Source organism: Myotis yumanensis, unplaced genomic scaffold (genome assembly GCF_028538775.1).
Source record: "Myotis yumanensis isolate MYYU_CA2020_CCGP unplaced genomic scaffold, mMyoYum1.0.hap1 SCAF_11, whole genome shotgun sequence".
Taxonomy (NCBI): Eukaryota; Metazoa; Chordata; class Mammalia; order Chiroptera; family Vespertilionidae; genus Myotis; species Myotis yumanensis.
The window spans coordinates 7368708-7386919 of NW_027223762.1; the positions used below are offsets into that span (position 1 = coordinate 7368708).

The following is an 18212-nucleotide window of genomic DNA, read 5'->3' on the forward strand; positions in this document are numbered from 1 at the left end:
ACTGAGCTACCCGGCAGGGGCTTGTGCCCTCCTCTCGGACAGTGTATCTGGCTAGCGTTCATAGCGCCCACCAGCAACAGTCCCTGGAGACAAAGAGGTTTGACAGCTGAGGGTCTTAGCTGCTGCCAGGAAGGCAGCTGATTTCTCCCTGAACCTCTGGATACTCCCCTTCCTTATCTTCTTCCCCTTTAATGTTTCTTTTTTTTTTTTTTTTTTTTAAATCTTTATTGTTCAGATTATTACATTTGTTCCTCTTTTTTCGCCCCATAACTCCCCTCCTTCCAGCTCCCACCCCACCCTCCACCCTCACTCCCCACCCACTGAGTTCATCCATAGGTGCATGATTTTTGTCCAGTCACTTCCCGCATCTCCCACACCCCTTTTCCCCCAAGAATAGTCAGTCCATTCCCTTTCTATGTCCCTGATTCATTATAGTCACCAGTTCATTCTGTACATCAGGTTATTTATTCACTTGATTCTTAGATTCATTTGTTGATAGATGCATATTTGTTGTTCATAATTTGTATCTTTACCTTTTTCTTCTTCTTCCTCTTCTTAAAGGATACCTTTCAGCATTTCATATAATACTGGTTTGGCGGTGATGAACTCCTTTAGTTTTTCCTTATCTGTGAAGCTCTTTATCTGACCTTCAATTCTGAATGATAGCTTTGCTGGATAAAGTAATCTTGGTTGTAGGTTCTTGGTATTCAGCACTTTGAATATTTCTTGTCATTCCCTTCTGGCCTGCAAAGTTTCTGTTGAGAAATCAGCTGAGAGTCGTATGGGTATTCCCTTGTAGGTAATTGAGCCTCTTTCTCTTGCTGCTTTTAAGATTTTCTCTTTGTCTTTTGCTCTTGGCATTTTAATGATGATGTGTCTTGGTGTGGTCCTCTTTGGATTCCTTTTGTTTGGGGTTCTCTGCGCTTCTTGGACCTGTAAGTCCATTTCTTTCTCCAGGTGAGGGAAGTTTTCTGCCATTATTTCTTGAAATAGGTTTTCAATATCTTGCTGTCTCTCATCTTCTGGCACTCCAATGACTCTGATATTAGTCCGCTTAAAGCTGTCCCAGAGGCTCCTTACACTATCTTCACACTTTCGGATTCTTTTTTCATTTTGCTTTTCCAATTGGGTGTTTTTTGTCGAATCTTTGGTTTGATTCTTGTGCTCCTCTGGTCTGCTATTGGGTATAATATTCTTTATTTCAGTCCGTGTATGCTTACTTTCTAATTTCTTTATCGTAGCATCGAGGGTCTCATTAGTTTTCGTGAGGCTCTGCACAAATTTATGGCAAGCCCTCAAAATTGCGATTCTTAGCTCCATATCCTCCATTTCTGTCATGTTTTTTTGTCTCCGCATCTTTTATGCTTTCTTGGTGCACCCCCTTGTGGTCTCTGTGCGCAGTCTTGTTCTAGCCAAGCCTTAATTGTTGTAGTTAACACTAGAGGGATTTGACCACCAGGCCGACTCCCCTTTAATGTTTCTGTCTACTTATTTTTCTTACCTACTTCTCTGCCCTTTTTTCTCTCTTCCTATTGGGTATGAATCTGGAAGCACCTCCTTCTGAATCTTGGAGGACTCCCTCTCAGGAATGTTCTGAAGAAGATGGCTCTCCATTTTCTGAGCCTGTGCCCAGTAGGCTTTTGGGCAGCAACGGGAGGGGGCAGGATGGACACCCCAGGAGCCAGTGACGGCGAAGCCCCTGGCCTCTGTCAAGAGCTTACTTGACCCAAGTAGCCCATAGGGCTGGCTTGAGCTAGGTCCATCTGTTTGGGAGACTGCAAGTAGCTTTTTGCTCACTTTTTACCTTAAATGCCAGTGAGTTCCACTGCCTTTTCTATAAAACAAAACTAGTACAGGCTTTATCATGCAAAAAATTTAAAGTCTAAGGGAGGATCAATAAAAAAAGTTATACACTATATTCTGAAGTGAACATTATTCACAGGTTAATGCAATTGTTAAGTGAAACATACAATATATAAATGCAATCATCAGACACATAGGTATTTACATATACGTGAATCTGGGGAACTAATGGAACTCTCAGCTAGATAATAATGGCTAACATTTAAGGAAAGCTTATTATGTCATACGCTGTTTTAGCTTTCTTGAATGGGCTTTGCTACTTAATCCTTAGAGCAAACCCTACCTGGTGGGAATTGTAATGGACAGATGTGTAGCGTGACGTTCAGAGACCTTGTCCCAGGTCACACAACGATGAAGGACTAGAGCTGGGCTTCGAATGCAGGCATCCACTCCAGACCCTGTGCTCTTGCGCACCTGCCCCTTTCTGCCAGCGGAACAAGCTTTGCCCTGGCTATTTGGACCCTCTTTTTCCACCATCTCAGTTCTTCGGAGAAGGGCTGGTGCAGTTTTAATTGGAAACTTGGGGGAATGGGGACTTCAGTGCTTGTCTGATGAAAGAGTTGTCGAGATTCTTAGGCTTGTCTGTGTCATTGCTCAGCAATCGGATTTTTGGCACCGAGCGCTCATCTAACTGTTATTGCTGTGGAATTGGCCAACAGGGATTTCTGCTAGAACCCCCCTCTCCTTAACCTTTCCTGGGCTTCATTGACAAACAGCCTCTGCAGATGCCTGTCCTGGGCTCTGGGTTGGACGGGGGCGGGTAGATCATTGAAGGCTCGGAACCTTCTACGCGCCATGCTCTGGCTCTCTGGCCTCGGGCCAAGACTCCTCAGGCGCTATAATCATTAACTGCTACAGGACAGGTACACAGGCATCAGAGTATCTGCTTCTGCTCGAGTGCACACGGCGACTTCTGAGGTTCTGAGATGGAGAGAAGTCGGGAGAGAGATAGCGGCGAGGGGGTGGCCGGGCAGGAGCCGGGTGCTGGGAGGCTGAGGCTGAGGAGGGAGATCGGCCTGTGGAGCGGCGTGTCCCTGATCGTTGGCAGTATGGTCGGCTCTGGCATCTTCATGTCACCACAGGGGATCTTGGTCTACATGGGCAGCCCCGGGGCCAGCCTCGTGGTCTGGGCCGCCTGTGGCCTCCTGGCCACTCTGAGTGCCCTGTGCTTCGCTGAGCTGGGGGCCCTGGTCCCCGAATCCGGGGGGGAGTATGCTTACATCCTGCACACCTTTGGCTCCTTGCCAGCCTTCCTGGTCATCTACACCTTCGTGCTGGTGAGCCGCCCAGCCTCCATCGCTGCCATCTCTCTGAGCTTCGCCGAGTATGCAGTGGCCCCCTTTTACCCCGGCTGCTCCTCCCTGCCCCAGGCGGTGATCAAGAGCATGGCGGTCGCTTGCATCCTGCTGCTGCTGGTTGTGAATGGCTGGAGCTCGAAGCTGGCCACCCAGCTGAACGACGTGTGCACGGCTGCCAAAGTGTTCTCCTTGCTGGTCATCGTGGTGGGCGGCGTGGCGGTGCTGGGCCAGGGCCGAGGCCGCACCGAAGCCCTCCTGGCCGCCTTCCACAACACGACGCAGCAGACCGGGCGCATCAGCATGGCCTTCTACCAGGGCCTGTGGTCCTTCGACGGCTGGAATACCCTCAACTATGTGTTGGAGGAGCTCAAGAACCCACAAGTGAGTCCATGACGCTGCTTTGGGGGGCGAAGTCTCTGAGCATCAGCAGTTTCAGTGATTGTCCTTTGAGCTAAAACCATGAAAAATTGGCTGAAAACAGGGGCGCCCTTCCTAGGCTCATGGGAATGGAATGCCAGCCACTGTCCACTCTGATTAGCTTATGGAATTATAGAAATAATGACGTCTCAAGGAAGCAGAGGACTTCACAGCATCATCCCCAGGGTCTCATATGGCTGCCCTGCGAGGTAGGCATTATCACCCCATTTTTCATGTGGAAAAACCGAGGCTCAGAATGGAGGCATGATGTTGAGGTCATAGGGCTAGCAGGAGGCCATGGGTGATGGCTCAGTTTGATATCTCTTGGGCTGTTCTCTCTGTAACATAGTTGTACACACTTAATTCACACTTGCCGTGGGAGCCACCATAGGACACAGTGGCGTGGTTTGGGACAGGAGAGTGGGCCAGTCCTGCCTGGCTCACCCATCTGAGAACCGTGGGTTGGTTAGTCATTGCCTGGTGGGGGGGTGGGTCTGCAGCCCCCCCCCTCCCCCCCCGTCCCCCACCTGCCTCCCAGGAAGCATTTGGAACACTTGGAGTCTTCAGGTGGTGGGGGAGCTGAGGCTACACATACATTTGCCTAGGATGCCATTTGTTTTCTTGTTCCCCTGCAGGAGTTTTAAGTTCTTACAGGATGAAACGGCCAGTCATTCCCTTTCTGTCCTAGATTGGCTTTAGGGCCCTGAGGGCTGTCAGCTCTCAGCAAAGACCCCCTGGATAGGGGTTTGGGAGACGCTGTGAGGAGTCATAAGTAAATCAATGGCTTCAGCCCAATACAAGTTTATTTATAAAAGCAAGCAGCAGGCTGGCTTTGGTCCATGGGATTTGAGTGCAAGATTAAGGTACTTGAGAACGAAACCAGAAAAATCTCTCTGTTCTTGTGTCTTCGCCAGAAACCTGTCGGTGGCCCAACTGTAGGGCTCTGTAGCTGTCACAGCTCCTTAGCTGGCGGGTGGGCTGTCTGAGATGAGTCAAGTTCAGAAGCACAATGTCTGCATGGGGCTGGGTCAGGCATGGTGGGTGCTCACCCGCTGAGGGCACCCTGCTAGGAGGCCCACAGGAGGGGGAACCCAGGACTCTGCCTCACGGGGCCCAGGCAGAGCCATATTTCCAGGACTGGGATCGTGAGGAACTAGTTGCTATGTGCACACTGTGGCTGGGGCAAGTTCTTTGCCCTCAGATTCTCAGGTTTTAGAACTAGAAAGGAGATGGGAGGACCCATCTCATATGAGAATTTATTGTTATCTTATCTGTGTCACTTTCACAAGTTTTCCATGTGATCTGCTAGGTTGGGTGACCTACCATCCTGGTTGCTCAGGACGGAGGGATCCCCAGGGATGCTGGACTTTCAGTGCTAAAAGCTGGAAAGTCCCAGGCAAACTGGGATGAGCTGGCCACCGTATCTGGCCCCTGCCCTTAGGACAGGGCAGGGAAGGACAGAGGTTTGGATACAATAAAGCAGATGTGCTTGTTGGAGCTCTGCCGCCACTTGCTGCTGGAATTCAGGAAAGGAGACCACTATGAGGCAGAGCAACCTAGTGGGCTTCCTGGAAGAGGAGGACTGATGCGTTTTGTGGTTAAACAGCCATATGGAAGCAGTAGGAATCTGAACCCAGAGGCCAGAAAGAACAGGGCGTTTGTGTCTGAAGGAAAAATGGGGGGAGTGGGGTGTGAGGACAGGCTCTGAGAGGCTACTTCGCCCTCAGTGCCCCGTGTCCTTCCTCCCGCGCCCAGATCCAAAGTTTTCTGTGAGCAGATCTCCTCCTGGCAGAAAGCTCTGGAAATTGCTTTTCACGTTATATTGAAGAATGGAAGATACACTACGCAGGGGGAGATGCTGAATTGGGGGAGGGTTCCATTTGGGGACGGGGAGGAGGTCTGCCTGCCCCCACAGTGACAGACAGCTCTGTGCCAGTCTGACTGAGAGCTCCCTGCGTCTTGGCAAAGAATGGCCTCCTCTGGTTCTGCTTCATGTTACATTGTAAGTGTCAGTGACATGTCCTGGGTGCCGTTTGGTACCGAGGGGAAGGCTCTGGCTCATCAGTGCTTGCCTGCCAAGGTGACCCAAGGTGAGCTCGGTACCTTTATTGGGTGACGGGGGTCCGCTGGGCACTGAGGCCTCAGTTGTGCAAACTGGTCCCAGCGCCACAGCCCCTGTTTCCAGGGCCCTTCTCTCCCTTCCTCTTTGCTGCCCCTCACGCCTGGCAGAGAGGCAGACAGCAGGAAGTCCCATTGACAGATCCCCAATTTCCAGGAGAGCGAGGGTCAGAGAACCCCGAGTGTAATGGCCCTCAGCCTGGGTCTGAGTCCTGGGGTCCCCGGCCCCTGGCAGGGCTGGCCTGGGGGTCCTGGAATATTCCAGCTGAAGTGCTCAGTGAACAGCTGACGAAGCGACCTTTACCTGTCTGGTCTCTTCTCTGTGCCTCTGCTCTGTGGTTGCCCCTGGTAGGAGTCCCTCCCCTTCCACCTGCCTGAACCTCTCCCATTCTTCAAGGAGAGCCCAGTGGAAGGCCCTGCTCGCTCCAGATGTTTTGGTGATGGCTCCTCTCCCCTCCCCACCCCTGCTGGCCGCTCTGTGCCTCCACTGCTCAGACTGGTTAGGGCCCCTCACCGCCGCCCAGTGCATCTGCCTGTGTGTGTGTCCATGCGGTGGGCCTCTGAGCTCAGGGAGGAGGGGCGCGTGGCCTGCGTGGCCCCAGGCCCTGGCACCTGCCCTGCAGCCGGGATGAGCTCAGTGCTGTGCTCGGGGGCCTGGGAAGGACCTCACGGGCTAACATATGGCCTCCTCTCTCCGACTGCACAGCAGAACCTGGTGTGGGCGCTGATGATCGCCATTCCCCTGGTCACAGGCCTGTACATCCTGGTCAACATCAGTTACCTGCTAGTGTTGTCACCCAACGAAATCCTCTCCACTGACGCTGTGGCTGTGAGCTGGGGGTGAGTTTCATGTTCCTAGGCCGCCAGGCAGACCCCAGGATGGGGAAGGATAGTGCCCCATGTGTGTTAAACTTTCTGTGCCCAACTGGCGTGGCTCAGTGGTTGAGTGTCAACCTATGAACCAGGAGGTCAAGGTTCGATTCCCAGTCAGGGCTCAATCCCCAGTTGGGGGGTGGAGGGGCACGCAGGAGGCAGCCAATCAATGATTCTCATCATTTGATGTTTCTATCTCTCTCTCTCTCTCTCTCTCTCCCTTTCTCTCTGAAAATCAATAAAATATATATCTCTCTATATAAAAGCCTAAGTGACCATTACGACGGAATGGCCGGAATGACCGGATGACCAGCCAGTAGCTATGACGTGCACTGACCCAGACCTTGCTGCTGGGGCCCTGACAGCCCTGAATCTGGGTTCACCCACCCCCCTGCCCCGTGCACGAATTTGTGCAATGGGCCTCTAGTATTATAGAAAAGAATTAAAAGAAACTTATTCCAACATCTTGCTTGCTCAGTTTTCAGATGGGGCCTGTGACAGTCTTCCAGGCTGTTGCTCGAGTTCTTCCCCCTGACCCCTCTGTCATCCTAGGAACCAGGTTCTGGGGGCCTGGGCCTGGCTGGTGCCTTTGGCTGTGGCACTCTCAACATTTGGCTCTGCCCATGGAACGTTCTTCAGCGGAAGCCGTGTGTGCTACGTGGCTGCAAGAGAAGGCCACATGGTGAGAGAGGGGGTCTGGGAAGGACTGCAAGCTAAGCTTCCTCCTGCTGGGAGCCTACCATATAGCCCGAAGCAGGACTTGCCCCCTAGACACAGCCCTCTTCCTCTGAGAATGGGGCTCAATGCATCTGCATCGGAACTCGAGTCCCTTTACTTCAGGCTTTGGAGGCTCACCGTGCTGGGTCACAGGGTGGAGCTGCTGTGTACCCTCCGGGCCACTCCTCCGGGGTCCTCTCTGACACTCTGTTAGCTTTGCTGCAATCATGCTGAATAACAGACAGCCCCCGCATCTCAAAGGCTTACAACCACAAACGGTTCATGTTGCCGTGGGTTGATGGATCAGGCTGGGCTTGTGTTTGGACCTTCTCATTCCAAATGTGAGTCCTGGGGCATGTCTTGCCATAGCAGGTGGCAGGGGCTCAAGAGACCAAGCCAATCACAGGAGCATAAGTAGAGTCTCTACTCCTGCTCACACTTCATTGGCCAAGCCCAACATCAACAGGTGGGAAACTGTATTTCTCCCCCAGAAGTGGGAGCTGGAGACCGAGTGTTTGCTGAACAATAAAACAGTCTACCAACAATAACCCACCATCCCGCTCCATGCTCCAGGCACACTTGTCCTGCCCTCTCCTCCATCCTTCTCCATCTCTCCCCAAACCCACCTCTGTCCCTCTCCCTGTCCTGGGGTGAGCAGTAGAAAGTCAAAAGACCTGCCTCAGCTTCCACACCCCAGCCCCACATACTAAGCTATTTGGGTCTTCTGGTCTGTGGGGACAGGCTCCTCCAACCTGCACCCTGAACCTGGTCACCCCTGGTGAGCCACAGACCCACATCTGGAAGCCGTGGGAACTGGGAACGGTTAGGTTGGGCACACCGGTGTCCAGAGTGAGTGTGGCAGGGAAGAGGACTGGCAGCTTCCCCAGGCAGACGTCCACTGTGGCTCCCCTGGGGAGTGCCTGACACCTGGCTTTGCTCCCCAGCCCAGGCTTCTGTCCATGGTTCACACCCGTCGCCTCACACCGACTCCGGCTCTGGTGTTCACCACGGCAGTGACTTTGGTCCTGGTCATCTCAGGGAACTTCAGCAACATCGTGAACTTCTTCAGGCAAGTGAGATGGTCCTGCCAGGCTGAGTATCTCGTGGGCCCTATGTGTACACACTCATACTTGTACTTATGCACATAAATATATAGATGCACACGCTGGAAGTCCCGTGTGTGTGTGTGTGTGTGTGTGTGTGTGTGTGTAACCTCCACTATATGTATCCACACATACACTTACACACTTCTGGGAGCCCAGGCACACACATCTCGGCCATTCTCCTCCAGTTATGTTTCCAAAATTAAATGTGGCTCTCTCTTCTCGTGCTCTGTTTGCGAAAATTCATTGAGACAGATGAACCAGGAGGTCGAGAGAGAGGCAAGTTAAAGGCTTGTGTTGTCTTTCTCACTTTGACTTGTATTGCTGTTCCTCTATTCTGTCACTAAGATAATGTGAAAGGATAGTCAGGCATTATTCACACGATTGCAGCCCTTGGTTCTGTGCTTTCTCCTTTGGAGTCCGGTCTGCGTCCTGGACTCTGACCCAACATGTCTCTATTAAACTCAGGGCAGACCCACAGGCAAGCACAATGATTGTAGCAAAGTGGGGAGATGATCCGACCCCCCTTTCTCACCTTCCCTGGGGCAGAGAGGATGGGCTGTGGTGCTATCCAGTTGTAATTTTGTAGCCTCATTGGAAGCTGGTTTCTGGGCAGGTCTGCATGCCCAAGGAGCTCTCAGGGTAATTTTTCAAGCACCACATGTCCCTCCTTTTGTTGTCGTAAGTACAATGCATCTTCGGGAACAGGATATGCAGTGCCTGATGTGACTTTCTTCAGAACATTAAGTAACAGACATGGTTTTTCTTTTTTTTTTTTTTTCCCTGCGAGAAAAAATAAAAATCATTCTATGGTGAGAATAAAATCAAATCTATGGTGACCATAGGGGGTCTTTGGACTGAGATTGGGGAGTGTGACTGAGAATGTCCCAGCCCAGAGTGAGAACGCTAGGAATTCATTGCATCTCAGCGAGGACCCAACATCTTGGTCTTGACCGCCTCAAGAGATGGCCTGATCTGGACCCTGCCTCCAAGGCTGGATGGGGTTTTCATCAGACCGACACCAGCCACTCAATGACCTACACGGGAAAGCAGGAGCCAGGATTTGCTGGGTGGGGGATCGGCTACGAGGGTGCTGATCCCTGAGAAGCACACAGGTTTCCTTGAGATGCCATCAGACTCGCTTTTTTTTTGGAAAACACAGATACTCCTCCCTCCCCGTGAAAGTTGTCCTCCTCTGTTCAGCCAGGGACAGTCAGAGGCTTGATCAGGAACCACGTGGTGAGGTGGTGCCCCTTTGTGCCAGAAGGTGAAGGAGGCGGAATGGGCTAATGTTGACCCTCCAGGGCATCCTGGTCTTTGGTGCCCCCGCCTTGCCTTCTGTCCTCGTCTTCATGGATCAGGGGAGCCGGAGGTGGCTGCAAGGCCCTGGATGAGCTTGTACTTCTGCCCCAGGTTTGTACCTAGGAGGCCAGCCTATGGCAGGGCCTGGTAGTGAGTGACTCAAGTCTGCCTTTCAGCTTCCTGGCCTGGGTCACCTACGGAACTACCATCAGCTGTCTCCTGTATTTGCGGATGAAGAAGAAGAACCTACCCCGCCCTTACAAGGTAGACGTTGGGGTACACATTGGGCTTTTTCAACCCTAAGCTGTTGTGTGAGGCTGGTTGTTGAACCATAGCCTCTGTCAGGACCCAGAGGAAGAGGATAAGAGGTGGCCACTGTCATCTCTGGTAGAGAATTTCTCTATTTCCTGGGGTGGGGGGTGAGGGACATCTGACTCACACGGCATTGATTCTGCTCGCTGGGGATTCACTTCTCCCGTGGAGGACCCCACAGGAGAACAGTGGGAGACCAGTGAAGGAGGAGGCACGCACACAGCTGGATTCACAGGGCACAGAGAGGACTGGGCGGGTCCCAAAGCTTCTGCTCCCTGGAGGACCCTCTGTAGCCCAGGAGGTGGCTCCCCTGGCCAGACGAGGTATCATATCCGGGCAGGGACTGGAGGGGAGGAGCTGGTGGCAGGTGGAAGCAACAGGAAGGCAGGCAGGAGGCACAGAGCCCAGGGACCACATACCGCCTCCTGCGCACCTCTCACCATCCAGGGCTCTGCCCACTGCAGGTCCCCACCATCGTCCCTGTCGTCGTGCTCCTTGCTTCTGTCTACCTGGTGCTGGCACCCATCATCGACCATCCACAGATCGAGTTCCTCTACATCTTCCTATTCCTGCTCAGCGGATTCCTGGTCTACTTCCCTTTTGTCTACTTCCAGCACCAGCCCAAGTGTCTGCAGACGGCCACCCTGCATCTCCAGCTGCTCCTGGAAGTTGCTCCAGCCACTAAAAATGTTGACTAATCAACCAAAAGACTTGTATGCAAGCATATAAGCATAACCAAAGGACACAGACAGTAGGGGGGTGGGACATGTGCGGGGGTAGGGGGAGTAGCTGGGGAGAGGTCAATGGTGGAAAAAGAAGACATGTAATACTTTCAACAATAAAGAATTTAAATTAAAAAAAACTGACTGATGGGCTGGGCAGGTCTGCTCTGCCCTCTTTACCGCAGATGACTCTGTCCTCACACGAGTGGCCTGGCCAGCCTCTGTAGGTGGACCGCGCATGATTCTAACAAGCTCCTAAAGTGCCTGGACACGGTGTTGTGGAGTTTTGGGTTAAGCACCCAGCACAGCGTCCCCCTCTCCCTCTCCCTCTCCTCCCCTCTCCTGCGCCATCTCTGAGAACCGCTCCTTCAGCCCAGGACCTCACAGCTGCACTGAATGTAAGAGTAAACAGCATCTTTAGAGCTAGTTTCCCATTAGCGGCGGTCAGATCAGCATTTCACCTATGCCAGCCGATCTGGTCAGAGATGGAAAGGCAGAGAAACACTTAGATCAGTGGTTCTCAACCTTGGCTGCACATTAGAATCACCTGGGAATCTTTAAAATCCTGATTTCTGGGCCCCATCCTCTGGAAATTCTGTTTCTTTGTTATGGGGTGGGGCCACAACACTAGTAACAAAGAAACAGAATTTCCGGAGGATGAGGCCCAGAAATCAGGATTTTAAAAAGATTCCCAGGTGATTCTAATGTGCAGCCAAGGTTGAGAACCACTGACTTAGATGGTGAGACACCAATGGGGGGGAAAGAGCCGCTAGGCAGGGAAGGGCACCCGGCCTCAGCCTCGCTCTCGGCTTCTCACTGACACAGGCCTGTCCCACAGGCCCTGGGGGTTGCGTGAGGGACAGAGGAGGCGGGACCAGCCCGAGCTACTGCCTTTGTGTGGGGGCCCTCCTGCAGGAGCCCCATCTCCGTGTGAGATTCATTGATCCCGGTGCACTCACCACTATTAATCATCACAGCCCAGGGCGTGGCCTTTTGACTGTGAGCCTCAAACTGGGGGAGATTCCAGCCCGTCTCTATGGGCAACCAGTTCGTTCTAAAGGCCGCATCACCCAGCTTCATGCTCCAACACTGGGCCGTCCCCCTGGCTGGCCTGTTCTGGGGGCCTCATGGGGCTGACTGGGAGGCTCAGGGAGGAGGGGTGGGGTCAAGTGAGGGCCCTTTGGCTTGGAGAATGGGGGGCCCTGAGTGAGCCCTGAGGCTTGAGTGCACTGCAGCCTTGGAGAGGAGATGGTGCTCCCGAAGGTGCATCTGGCTCCTTGTGCTGAGGGAACCCAGGGTGAGAGCGGTTCTCCAGGGGGACTGGGGGGGGTGGGCAGCAGCAGGTCTGAGGGGCGTGGATAGATCTGAGGCCACAGCAAGGGAGGGCTGGCCTGCTTCCTGGTTGTGGGTGAGGAGGCGAAGACAGCCATGACTCAGAGTCCGAGGCCAGCTGACCTAGCGTTCATGTTGGGGTTCATGGAAATAGAGAAGTGGGGAGGAGGGGCGCTAGAGGAAAGGGAGCATTTTACTGTGTCCAGTTGGAAACGCTGCAGGACTTTCCTGTGGCAATAATCAGGGGGGTTGGCCTATCTGGAGCTCAAACACCATCAAGGCTGAGATGCATACATGGGAGTGACGGGGAAACAGGAGCCTTGGAAGTGAATCTGAGCGTTGAAGACAGTTTTCCATGCCGGGACTAAGCTGTTCAAGGGAGTGACCCACCTCATGGAAATCCGCCAGGCCTGCTTTCCACTGTCCCCACCCACCGCATGTACACGTGTGCTCATTTCCTGCTGCATCCGGTCACAGCACTCACACCCCAGGCGGCAGCACCAAGAGTGCGCCGCACAGGGGAGCCCTTGAAGAACTGTCCTCTAATGTGGGGGTGGGGCCTGGTCAGAGGATAGCCAGCTCCTTGGCCGTGTGGGGCACATTCACCACCTCCTGTCCCCAGGCCACCTCCGCTCCTGACCCACCACACTCAGAGTCTTGGCCCTGGGTCTGGCCTGGGTGGTGTCTCAACAAACCGCCAGTGCTTGGGAAGCTGCGGGCTGTTTGGGGGCTTTGTTTCCCTGCCTTGCACCGTAGTTCCCCTGGGCCCAGGCCCTGCCTGCTGGGACCTGCTGCCCAGGGCCTGGGGTCTTATTTTTTAACGGCTCTGGGGCTGGCTCCTGTCCCCAGCTGCCTGTTTCTGGTACTAAGTGATGGACATGAAGGCCATCTAAACACTTGACTTTGCCTGTTGACCCCTGGAAACCTTTCTGAGTCTATCTGCCCACTGGTAGCTGAGGGAACCCTTGCATAGGAAATTGACTCTTATACGTGCTAGCCGGAGGAGGCAGGCAGGCAGGCAGGCAGGGGCAGTATCCTCTTGTTATTTCTCAGAAGGCAAACTGAGATTTGGAGCAGCCAAGTGACTTGCCAAGTGGCAAGTGAGTGGCAGAGCTGGCGAAGCAGCCAGTGGCTTCCCGTGGGCCAGCGTTGTTTATTTTTCTGTCCTGTGCTCCCACAGGGCCCGGTGGGCGGTGGGGGGGGGGGCGGTCTCAGCCCCACACCTCCCTCAGTTCTAGTCCCTCACTATCTCAGGACGCCGGGCTCAGGAATCTACACCTGCATCTCGTCCACTTCTGGGGACCTTGATGGCTTGTAGGGAAGCTCCTCCTCTTGCCAAACCAGATTGGGGGTTGTGTCTGGTCTGGGCCCTGACTCCGGGAGGGGGTGGGGTACAGGCATCTCCTCTGGCCTGGGGGCTGGAAAACTGGAGGCACCTGTGGGTTGGGAGCTTGGAGATTCAGCTTAGGGTTGCCAAACGCCAGCATCAGCTACTGATCTGAATCCTCGTTTAGGATCTTCTTAACCATGGTAAGGGCGGGGGTGGGGGAGGGAACTTCCTGTTTACTGCTGGCTGGTCTGGGGGAGACATCCTTCTGTGGTTACCGTGAACCCTGACATCTCCCACTCTCCCCTGAGGCTGACTCATACCCTCGCCCTTTCAGGGTTAGAAGACTGTGCCCCCTGCAGCCCAAGGTGGCTCCTCTCTGCGGCCGGGCCTGGAAGTAGCCTACGGTAACAGCAGCCCACCTGGTGCCGTCTCACCTGCCCATGACTTGGGTGGCACCCCATTTCACAAAAAAAGAAGCTAGGATTGCAAACGTTAGCAAAAACTAAAATAAAAGAGAGGATGCTAGTGAGGTTTAAACTTCAGGTAAACAACTGTAAAAAATATTTTCATTGATTTCAGAGAGGAAGGGAGAGGAAGAGAGAGATAGAAACATCAATGATGAGAGAGAATCATTGATTGGCTGCCTCCTGCATGCCCTCTACTGGGGATCGAGCCCACAACCCAGGCGTGTACTTTGATCGGGACTCAAAACGTGACCTCCTGGTTCATAGGTCGATGCTCAACCACTGAGCTACCTGGGCCGGGCAACAACTTTTTTTTTTAGTGAAAGTATGTGCTATGATTTATCTTGAACTCTAAAGAAGCTCAAGTCCAGGGAAGTGGAGGGGCCGGAGAGGCTGCTGTGATTGGCAGGGAAGACCTGAGGACCAGGAGCACCCATGTCTCGGGGCAGGAGAAGGCGAGGGTCTCAGCTCAAGGAAAGAGCAAATTCGCCCTCCTCCACCTTTCTGTCCCATGTAGACCCTCCCTCCACAGACCAGATGATGTCACATTCGTGAGGGTGATCTTCTCTCAGCCCACTGAGTCAAATGCTAATCTCCTCTGGAAACACCCTCAAAGACACACCTACAAATAATATTATATTTACCAGCTGTGTGGGCATCCACTAGCCCAGTCCAGTTCACATGTAACTAAAACCAGCCATCACTGCCCTAACCAGTTTGGCTCAGTGGACAGAGCGTCAGCCTGCGGACTCAGGGGTCCCAGGTTTGATTCCGGTCAAGGGCATGTACCTTAGTTGCGGGCACATCACCAGTAGGGGGCGTGCAGGAGGCAGCTGATCGATGTTTCTCTCTCATCAATGTTTCTAACTTCTCTCTATCCCTCTCCCTTCCTCTCTGTAAAAAATCAATAAAATATATTAAAAAAATAAAATAAAACCAGCCATCACAGCCCCCATTATCATGGTCTACTCCTCTGTACTCTAGTAAAATCTTCTAAAAGGTTTTGTTGCCTAGTTGGAGGCACCTAGTATTCTTTTGTTGGTTTTATCTCACACTATGGAGCATTTTTGAACAGGTCTCCGCACTTCTCTGTGCCTCAGTTTCCTCATCTGTAAGACAAGGAGGTTAGTCTTGCTTCATAGGAAGTTGTAAGTATGAAATACGAAAGTGTTTGGCATGCTTCACTAATAAGCTCCATTAACTTTAAACTTTATAAAAGAAAGACAGAAAAAAAGAGAAGTGTTTAGCAAACGCCTAAGGATTTCAGGACCTGGTGGGGGCATGTATACTCCCTTCTGGTGGCCATCGGAGGGTGGGAAAGGCTGGCTGGGCTGTGCCCGGCCCATACAATGGACCACATGAGAGGGTGGGGGTGGGGGGAGCCCTGGCTGCAGCCATATGATCTGCTTGACTCTATGGTGTTGGAGGTAAAGATGCCACGCAGAGTCTGTGGCCAGTCCCTGTGGGAGAAACACAATGCAGACCTTGGGTTCTGGAGCGAGGCCATGCCCTCTGGTAGAGAACTAAATGTCTTTTGAAAAACTACTTCTGCATACTTCTGGGTCCTGGGACAGGCAGTACCTCTGAGTACAGGACACCAAGTGACCGTGCAGCTGGAATTACCCTCCAGGACCCGAGTCCTGTCAGAACGACCACATGGGAAGGTTGAGTGGGCCCAGCCACAATCCACAGTGAGATGGGAGGGGTGCATCTCTGAGCGTGAGTGGGACCAGAAGGCACAGTAAGCAGGAAGCCCAGAAACTCTATGGCACCCACCACAGTCACATCCATGCCCCTCCCCCATGCTCATGGCTGTAGGGAGGATCTGAAACGACCAGCTGATGAAAGAGGAAAAACCCAAGCTGGCTTTTGTGGGTAGGTTCCCTTGGTTACATGGGAATCTCGAAACAGCAACACAAGGTGTCTTTGTGTGTGCCCAGCTGTCTGTCTAGGCTCCTAATAGATCTCCAACTAACAATTTTTTTTTTGATTCTATTACATTTATTTTTATTTTTTTTATTTTTATTTTTTATTGCTTAAAACATTACAAAGGGTATTACATATGTGTCCTTTTTTCCCCCCCGCCCTTGACAATACCCCGGCTTCCCCTACCCCCCAGTGTCTTACGTCCATTGGTTATGCTCATATGCATGCATACAAGTCCTTCAGTTGATCTCTTACCCCCCTCCCTCCTGCCCCCCAACCCTCCCCGGCCTTCCCACTGCAGTTTGACAATCTGTGTGAGGCAGCTCTGCCTCTGTATCTATTATTGTTCAAAAGTTTATAATGGTCTCTATTATCCATGAATGAGTGAGATCATGTGGTATTTTTCCTTCATTGACTGGCTTATTTCAGTTAGCATAATGCTCTCCAGCTCCATCCATGCCGTTGCAAATTGTAAGAGTTCCTTCTTTCTTACAGCAGCATAGTATTCCATCGTGTAGATGTACCACAGTTTTCTAATCCATTCATCTACTGATGGGCATTTAGGCTGTTTCCAGATCTTAGCTATGGTGAATTGTGCTGCTATGAACATATGGGTGCATATATCCTTTCTGATTGGTGTTTCTGGTTTCTTGGGATATATTCCTAGAAGTGGGATCACAAGGTCAAATGGGAGTTCCATTTCCAGTTTTTTGAGGAAACTCCATACTGTCTTCCATAGTGGCTGCACCAGTCTGCATTCCCACCAGCAGTGCACAAGTGTTCCTTTTTCTCCACATCCTCTCCAGCACTTGTTGTTTGTTGATTTGTTGATGATAGCCAGTCTGATAGGTGTGAGATGGTACCTCATTGTTGTTTTGATTTGCATTTCTCGGATGATTAGTGACTTTGAGCATGTTTTCATATGTCTCTTGGCTTTCTGAATGTCCTCTTTTGAAAGGTGTCTATTTAGATCCTTTGCCCATTTTTTGATTGGATTGTTTATCTTCTTTTTGTTAAGTTGTATGAGTTCCCTATAAATTTTGGAGATTAGGCCCTTATCAGATATGACGTTGGCAAATATGTTTTCCCACGCAGTGGGTTTTCTTGTTGTTTTGTTGATGGTTTCTTTTGTTGTGCAGAAGCTTTTTATTTTGATGTAGTCCCATTTGTTCATTTTCTCTTTATCCAACTAACAATTTTTGTTCCTTGGGTCCATCTACCACGTAGCAACCAGGATGACCTTTTAAGAGCATAAATCTGAGTATTTCACATGCTGTATTAGTCTGCTAGGACTTCCAGAGCAAAATGCCACCGATTGGGTGGTCTAAGCAACAGAAACTTATTTTCTCAAAGTCCTGGAGGCTGGAGGTCCAAGATCAAGGTGTTGGCAGGTCTGGTTTCTGGTGAGAACTTTCTCCTTGGCTGGCAGCCGGTGGCTCTCACTGTTCTCACGTGGCTTTTCCTCAGCGCACGTGCTCTCCTGCGGTCTCTTGTCTTATGAGAACACCAATTCAGGACAGACCCAAATCTTTTACGTGGTCTACCAGGTCTGCATGACCTGCCTCCTGCCTGCTCTCCAGTCTCATCTGGTCAACTCTCACCTTTTCTGTTTTCTCAGCTCCTCAAACACATGGGTTTCTTCCCTTCCTAGGAACTCAGTACCTGCTGTTTCTTCTGCTTGAGTTATTCATTACCGCCTTCCTCCACTGTGTTAGCCTGTGTAATGCCTATTGATTCCTCAAAAATTAGCTCCTGCTGGCCAGTGTGGCTCAGTGGTTGAGTGTCAACTCATGAACCAGGAAGTTACGGTTTGATTCCTGCCGGGGTCCAGCCCCGGGGGTCCAGGGGTTCCCAAAGGTGTGGACGGAGTTGGTGAAGAATGTTTTACACGGAGACAGCGTTCAGAACTCTCTAGCTCTCTTTAGTCTCCACTGATCTTCCTGCGCCTGGCTGAGGCCACAGAGAAAGATCCTGAGGCAAGCTGAGCCTTTATTTTATAGTCAGAGGTAAACAAGGTAGTGGTTACCATAGTTACACTGTTCTTGTGAGTTTCACTTTTTTACACTGTTCTTGTGAGTTTCACTTGTTTTTGTTCTTGTTCTTGCTGCACTTCCCTCAGTCCATTAGCTTCCCAGATAAGATCTAGGGAGCATCATAAGGTCAAGCCTAAATATGCTAAGAGGACTGTGCCCTCTAAGCTGGGACTTGTTTGTGACTTTGCCAACAGGTCAGTCCGAGGTTCAATCCTATATCGGCTCCCCACAGATTCCCCGTCAGGGTACATGTCCAGGTTGTGAGCTCCATCCCCAGTAGGGGGTGTGCAGGAGGCAGCCAATCGATGATTCTCTCTCATCATTGATGTTTCTCTCTCTCCCTTTCCCTTCCCCTCTCTGAAATCAATAAAAACATATTTTAAAAATTAGCTCCATGTTTTC

The 18212-nt window shown here is 51.7% G+C and overlaps 1 protein-coding gene across 1 annotated transcript; it reads left to right on the top strand.

Moving 5' to 3' along the window:
- The first annotated feature begins 2789 nt into the window (after positions 1-2789).
- LOC139019600 (b(0,+)-type amino acid transporter 1-like) lies at positions 2790-10701 on the top strand. Its single transcript, XM_070428573.1, has 6 exons — positions 2790-3542; positions 6403-6536; positions 7122-7251; positions 8231-8355; positions 9868-9955; positions 10468-10701. The coding sequence occupies exons 1-6, from the start codon at positions 2790-2792 to the stop codon at positions 10699-10701; spliced, it is 1464 nt and encodes a 487-aa protein (XP_070284674.1).
- The last annotated feature ends 7511 nt before the right edge of the window (positions 10702-18212 follow it).